Raw genomic sequence first — 7940 nt, forward strand, 5'->3', positions numbered from 1 at the left:
GTTATTAATATATATATATATATATATATATATATATATATATATATATATATTATCTGCAATAACTATATTTTCTGTTCAACTCACTTTTCATGTTATGTTATATTAGCATGTTTTTTTATAATAATAGTAAAAAATATTTGAACAAAATGACTGCTTTAATTTGTTATATGCAAGATATTTAATAAAATACATTTGTACAATATCAAAGTAACATATTCATAAGAATTACTAACAAAAACGAAAAAAGAAAACATACACTACATAATTAAGATGAAGAGTATGACAAAGAAAAAGAAAACACATATAAAGCTTAACTATAGCTATTTGAATGATCTCAATTTATTAAACTTCTTCCATGAAGTAATCCTATTGGAAATTTTAATTAACCTCATTCTCACCTTATTTGTTTCTTCCTTCTTCCTCTCCTAATGGTGTTGTTATTTTTTTTTTGAGACTTCTTCTGATCCATTAAATCATTGAAAAAGCTCACCATTGAAGACCCTTTGAACTTGCCTTTGCATTTGAAGATAGATTATGACATGATGTTATGGTCTCATTTCTTGATCCAATAAAAAATGAGAATTCTATCAATCATATTGGTAATGTCTAGTTATATTCTAATGAAGAATAGATAACGATTATAAAAAGAGATGAAAAGTTACAATTATAATAATTAAGAGATGAAAAGTTACAATTAAGCTATAAAAGTTACAATTACAATCATTAAGCGGTGTAATTAAGAGAAATAAGAGAGTAGTTTTTTTTTTTAAGAAAAATATACAACAAATTAATTTTAACATGAGGAAAAACTCAAAAAATCCACAAAAAAATAAATGACAATGGAGATTTCTAAGGCATGCCACATAGGATAGGTTAAACTTCTCCTTTTTATATATATATATATATATATATATATATATATTTTTTGGAGGAATCTTTATATATTTTTTTCATTTTTTGTTATTTCTCCTCTTTAGTTCTCTCTTTTTTTTTTTTTTTTTTTTATTCTTGTGACTGGAGGTGGAAAATATTTATTGTTCGAGTTTTTTGTCCATACAGTAATTATTCTACCAAATTTTCTCATAACTTATGCATATATTAGTCAGAGGCGGATCCAGGATCCGGACTCTCTGAATGTCAAGTAAACTTATCAACAGGGGTGGAGTCACCTTCGATGAAGGGTGGTCAGATGCACACCCTTCATCGGAAAATCATGTGGTGAATAGAGGTTAAATGCTAATCATAATGAGTGTGTATTTAATTTTGCACGATCTTAACATATTCACTGAATTTCTTGCTCCACCACAGCTTATCGATTAAATTAATCAAATTATTCATTTGTTGATATATAGGAAAATTTACCAACCAATTAATTTAAAAAAACAATAATAAAATGACAAAACTTGATATTTCAATAATATTACTAATATCATAATATAATATTCATAATTCATTTAAATGGTAGAATGTATGTTGTTGCCCTGTTTTAGTCTGCAAACCGAGATCGAACACACGACCTATGGGCAACAAAAGTGCCACTTGCACTGGATAATTTTGTGGTAGATTTAATATTTGATTATATCAGTATTAAAAAAAAACTGCAAACTAGGATTGAACACACTATCTATAGGCAACAAAAGTGACACTTTGCCACTTGCACTAGATAATGCTTCAGTTTTTTGGATGACAGATTTAATATTTAACTCTATATATATATATAGAGAGAGAGAGAGAGAGTTTCTATCGATTTTGCGGGTGGCGTACCACCCCCACGGCAATAAATAGATCCGTCCCTAATATTAGCTATGCGGATTTTTAACTTGCAAATCAAATATTGTATTCATTTTGTATAAAAATAATTTATCATTATCAACTAGCAAACATGATATTCTTGATGCTTGATTTAATATCGGCATAACTCACACCAACCATACTACCCAAAGGATTATTTGAGTTCGAGTAAACGCCATTGAAGCAGGCAAGAACTTTTTCTTACACGTTTCCAGTCATTTGAACGGCCATCACATAAAATAATTTCGTAAAATATATCAATCAGTCGTGCATTTGACTAATTTTTTCTCATTATGTGCCGCATATTTTGAAAAAGTAAAAGCGTAGACTCCCGGGCAATTTTTACATTTTCATTTAGATTTAATATATGCAACTTATTGTGATAAAAAGTATTCCCTCCGTTTAAAAAAAATGACCTAACTTTTTTTTTAGTTTGTATCAAAAAGAATGATCTCTTTCTTTTTTTTTTATAATATTTTAATTTCAACTTTTCAGATGGCATGTTTAGGACCACAAAATTAAATGACATTTTGATACATTTGACATAGTTTTAATTTAAAGCGACAAGATTCAAAAGTGTTCTTTATTTTCTTAAACTTTGCGTTAAGTTAAAGTAGGTCATTCGTTTTTAAACGAATGGAGTACTAGTTAAGATAGACTGATTTTTAAATTATATGAATGTCATGTCATCATAAAAGTTCAACTTGATTACGACCCAAGAATCACATACAACCTGTTCTAGTTTCATTAATTTAGATTTATATGTATGACAAGGAAAATATTAATCTGGATTCCCGTTAGGTTACTCATTAAGGAAAATAAAGTGCTTCCTACTAATAGTGAAGGAATCACGACCATTTTGCTATACCTTTTCGATCAATCAATATCTACGAATTCAACAACTAAACTATTCTCTCCGTTCTTATTATGTTGCGGCTTGCATTACTCAAAAATCAATTTAACTAATCTTTGAAGCTAAATTGAATGATCAACTTAATTGTTTTACAATTGAAATTTAGATAATACAAAACTATAGATAAAGTACTATAACTTGCAATTTTCTCACGTCGATATGATTAAAAAAATCTATTATAAAATATTTATCAAAGTTTACATGGTTTAGATCTCGAAAAGCGAAAAGTGTCCCATAAATTACGATAGAGGATGTATTATGTTAATTCTACTCTATAGGTAGTAGCGGATCCAAAATTTAAAGTTATGCATTTCTACCACTATCGCAAGTTAATACATCTGGTTTCATTGGAAAATATTAAAAAAAAATAAAAAGAAATTTGAGCAAAATTACCAAGTTACCGTGCATTCATAAATCATAACGTAGATCCACCACCACTGTTTGAAGTGCTTAGAAAGTTTTCCAATAAAAATAAAGGCCTAACACATAAATATGCCATTTAATTTGATCTTGGCCGATATCTATATCCTCCAACTTTTAGTGTGAACAACTAAACACTTAAACTATCATAAAGACAATTAAAACACACACGTCCTTCATAACAAATAGCGTGAGATGCATTGCATCTTACATGTCAAAGCATATGAGATTTGCCACATAGGATACATTGCGTCTATTTGTTCCACTTTATTTTTTAGTGTTTATTTGTGCACACCTAAAATTAGAGGCGTAGATGTTATCTGAGATAACTTAAAGGGCAAGTTTATGATGAATTAAATGGTGTAAATCTAATTCCACCAAACATGAGAACTGTACAATTTATAATTATTGAAATTCAAAAGTATTTCATTTTTTCAAATGAGGAAATTTAAAAGATACATCTTCCCTAGTTTGAGTACTCAACGTCTCATTGTTTAATGCTTTTACTACATTTGTTCTTCCCTAGTTTGAGTACTCAACGTCTAATTGTTTAATGCTTTTACTACATTTGTTAAAATGACCTTTGAAGAAAAGGTCTGCAGTTGACCTTTACTATCATGTAAATCCAAATTTTAGTACATGTATGATAATGAACCAACTTGGTAGATGACTTTTTATTAGTTTACTGGAGACGACTTGGACTATAGAATAACATTTTTTGGATTACTATAGAAAAATTGGTCATAGCATCCTACATTTTCTTATTTTGTGGCTCTGAATGTACATTTTCTTCATAATTACATTGCATGGAAAAACATTTCTTGTCATATCAAGAATTGTATAAACAATAGAACAAAAGCTTCATTTGATCATAATATTTTCCCAATCAAGAACATTGAGTCATTGACAATGTTCTTTAATCTTGTCATACTAGTAGCTCTCTTCTTAGTTGGTTTTGCACCAGCTTCTAGTGAAGTTGATGCATTTACTTACAATGGATTCCAATCAGGGAATCTTAGTTTGGATGGCATTGCTAATGTCAAATCCAGTGGCCTTTTGTTATTAACAGATTCCGAAACTCAAGGTCAGGGCCATGCTTTCTATCCAAATCTAATTCATTTCAAGAATTCAACTATTGGTACTATATTTTCTTTCTCCACAACCTTCGTGTTTGCCATAAGGTCTGATTATGGAATTTTGAGTGGTCACGGCCTGGTTTTCATTATCGCGCCACAGAGAAGAATTGAAGGGGCTTTGGCATACCACTATCTTGGCCTTTTCAACTCAACTAATAATGGGGATAGATCAAACCATGTTTTTGGAGTTGAGCTCGATACAATCTATAGCGAGGAATTTGGTGATATAAATGACAATCATGTTGGAATTGATATAAATGGATTGAGGTCTGTAGCAGCTGACACAGCAGGTTATTTTGATGATACTGACTTGTTTAATAACTTGACTCTGATTAGTGGCCAGCCAATGCAAGTTTGGGTGGAGTATGATGGCAGCACTCAGCAAATTAATGTGACAGTAGCTCCATTACATGTGGGAAAACCCGTTAGGCCACTTTTGTCTTTGAAATATGATCTTTCACCAATTCTTGATCAGACCATGTATGTTGGTTTTTCATCATCAACTGGTTCAGTCCCTACACATCATTATATATTGGGATGGAGTTTCAAAACAAATGGGAAAGCTCAAGAACTCTCTCAACTTCCTATTCTTCCTCGTTTTGGGCACAAAGGGACATCAAGATTTGTAAAGATTGGTTTGCCACTAATCTCTTTGGTTTTGCTTATTGTAGCAACCTCAATGGTGGTTTATTATGTAAGAAGGAAGAAGTATGAAGAAATTCTTGAAGATTGGGAACGCGAGTATAGACCACAAAGGTTCAAGTATAAAGATTTGTACACTGCCACTAAGGGTTTCAGAGAAAAGGAGCTATTGGGAGCTGGAGGATTTGGTAAAGTTTACAAAGGAGTGATGCCTATCACCAACCTTGAGATAGCTGTAAAGAAGATATCTCATGAATCAAAACAAGGGATGAAGGAATTTGTTTCCGAAATTGTAATCATAGGTAGTATACAACACAGGAACGTAGTACCACTTTTGGGTTATTGCAGGAGGAAAGGAGAATTGCTTTTGGTTTATGAATACATGTCTAGTGGAAGTCTAGACAAGTATTTATATGACCGACCAAGAGTCACCCTCGATTGGACCCAAAGATTCAAAGTTATTAGAGGTGTAGCATCGGGACTATTTTTCCTACACGAAGAATGTGACCACATAGTGGTTCATAGGGATATTAAGGCCAGTAATGTCTTGTTGGATTGTGAACTAAATGGAAGGTTAGGAGACTTTGGACTCGCGAGGCTATATAGTCATGGGACCAATCCTCAGTCTACTCGTGTTGTTGGTACTCTTGGTTATCTTGCACCAGAGCATACTAGAACTGGCAGGGCAACACCTAGTAGCGATGTATTTTCTTTTGGAGCATTTCTTCTTGAAGTTGCCTGTGGTAGGAGGCCGATAGAGCCAAGAAAAGATGATGATGATCTGATTTTAGTCGATTGGGTGTACTCGTGCTGGAATAGAGGTAATATTCTTGAGGCTGTTGATCCAAATCTAGGCGTTGATTTTGTTCCAGGCCAAGTGGAGTTGGTCTTAAGTCTAGGCTTGTTCTGCTCCCGTCCAGATCCCTCATTTAGGCCAACCATGAGACAAAACTTGTTGTTCTTGGATGGTGTTGTGGCCTTACCAGAGTTATCAGCACTCAGTGCTTCATCATCTGGCCTAACTTTTGATGATCACGGCGGTTTTGATGATTTTGTCAACTCATATTCATCTTCTTTGGGTTATACACATTCTCGCTCTCCATCTGTAACAGACTCCTTTCTCTCTGGTGGCCGATGATTCATGATGATTTGGATAGAATTTCTTTGGAGAACTATGATGTATTTAGCCTGCTAATATAACCTAATTCTGGTCAGTAGCTTATGGGAAATGTCCAAGATAATCATCCATGGTATCCTGATTTTATAGTTTATTTACAATGCAAAAAAAAAAAAAAAGAATCATCAAATTCATAAGTTAATCAGGGTTCAGCAATGGCTGATCATTATCCTGTAGAATTCATCTACAAATGAAGTGCGTAACTGAGCAGTTTCAGAAAATACTTCTCTTTTGTTCATTGTTATGTTTCAGAATTATTACTTTGGACACTCCTAGTGTAACTTTTCATACTAATCAAGTCATTCATTGTAATGTTAGATTTTTTGTGACTTTGCCTGTTGACAATGACAAACTGTAACCACAAATAAAGCACTCTAAGGTGTTATGTGCACCCTTCTTTAGAAGTTGATCAGTCAAAACTCCTGCTGTTAACGCGTGTAACTGCACATATATGGAAATTCCTACCGTTAACTAGGCTTTAGTGAAATACTTTGAACTATAATTTCTGTAATATGTTACAGCTTTTGGGATCTCGACACCCTATTCAACTACAAAATGTCGATGATACACTACAACTGATGCAATCCAAATGGCTTCCGTGTAGACACGTAATTTTGTCCCTCCCTGAAAGCAAATTTTTATTAAAAACAGCGTGTACCTTAATCTGTTGCAGCGGAAGTGTTGAATTCGCTACTGACACAATCGCCCCAAGTCAATCTTCGTCTCTCTAGGAAACGGAGAGTTGCTTCACAAACTAAAATGCCTTTGGTGTGATGTTGAATTATTCACTGTTTTTCCAGATTCTAGTTTTTCTCTAGTTTTGGTTTTCTGTCTCACTGTCTCTCTTTCTCTGAATAAGAAGAATGAAACTTTTTGGAATATAAGGAGAAGTGGAATAGTTTTTGTAACTGTTCTCCCATAATTCAAATATCCAATTTCCCCCCTTTTTATCAGATAATCCAAAAACAGAAATGGGTCGGGTCGGGTCGAGGCTCTGGTCGGTCCACATGGGCGACCCATGACCCGTAATCCAACATCTCCCACTTCGCACATGGTGGACAAGACCTGCAACAGTACGACATCAACAAGTCATCAATTCATACGGCAAATAGTTCGTGAGACATGTGAGAATCACTGCCTTTACCTATGAGGTTTTACAAGATATATATAGGAGTCCAATCATATGTGGAAAGAATTCTCTACTAATATGAGGATACTAATACTCACAATACCCCAGACATTATTAACTACTTCAGTAGTTACTCATCCGATCCCTCATCCTCTTAAAGAGGTGAACTCGAGTTCATCATTAACTTTATATACACAATTACACTTGACTCTTATATGGTTAGTGTAATAGCTGGCTTGTGTAAATAAGTTAAAATATTCATTTTAATCGTCTTCCCTTTCTACTCGAATCTATTTGTCCCAAATCAACTGCTTTCTTAGATATGCATCGCAATGTCGAATCTCTCATGGCTATTAGTAACATGCTAAAGTAGTAACACCGATCGAAACTTCAAGAAACAGTTAAAGGTCTAAGGGTATTTCAATGAAAAGTTAAAATAACTTTTTAGGGTCTCACACAATGAAGAAGCAGGGATTCATTCTTCCATTAACCCATTGGTCGCTAAGCACACGTGGTATGAAACACGTGCTACGATGTTATCAGCTTATATTGGTGCGTATGTCTTATTCTTTTAGTCATTCAACATCATACAGATCTAGGTCTAGACACCTTTAAATGTCTACCCTGAGTTTCTTTCTTTAATAATCCTCAAATCCATATTATTACAGAAACTCACATCTGTCTTTACAAAAAAAGTCATTATTTTATATTGGAACTTTTCTCTTCACG

At 33.3% G+C, this 7940-nt stretch overlaps 1 protein-coding gene across 1 annotated transcript; it reads left to right on the top strand.

Moving 5' to 3' along the window:
• The first annotated feature begins 3884 nt into the window (after positions 1-3884).
• LOC107842117 (L-type lectin-domain containing receptor kinase IV.1-like) lies at positions 3885-6305 on the top strand. Its single transcript, XM_016685892.2, has one exon. It carries the CDS (start codon positions 4037-4039, stop codon positions 6041-6043), a length of 2007 nt encoding a protein of 668 aa, XP_016541378.1. The 5' UTR covers positions 3885-4036; the 3' UTR covers positions 6044-6305.
• Positions 6306-7940: the final 1635 nt, after the last annotated feature.

Source organism: Capsicum annuum, chromosome 9, assembly GCF_002878395.1.
Source record: "Capsicum annuum cultivar UCD-10X-F1 chromosome 9, UCD10Xv1.1, whole genome shotgun sequence".
Lineage (NCBI taxonomy): Eukaryota > Viridiplantae > Streptophyta > Magnoliopsida > Solanales > Solanaceae > Capsicum > Capsicum annuum.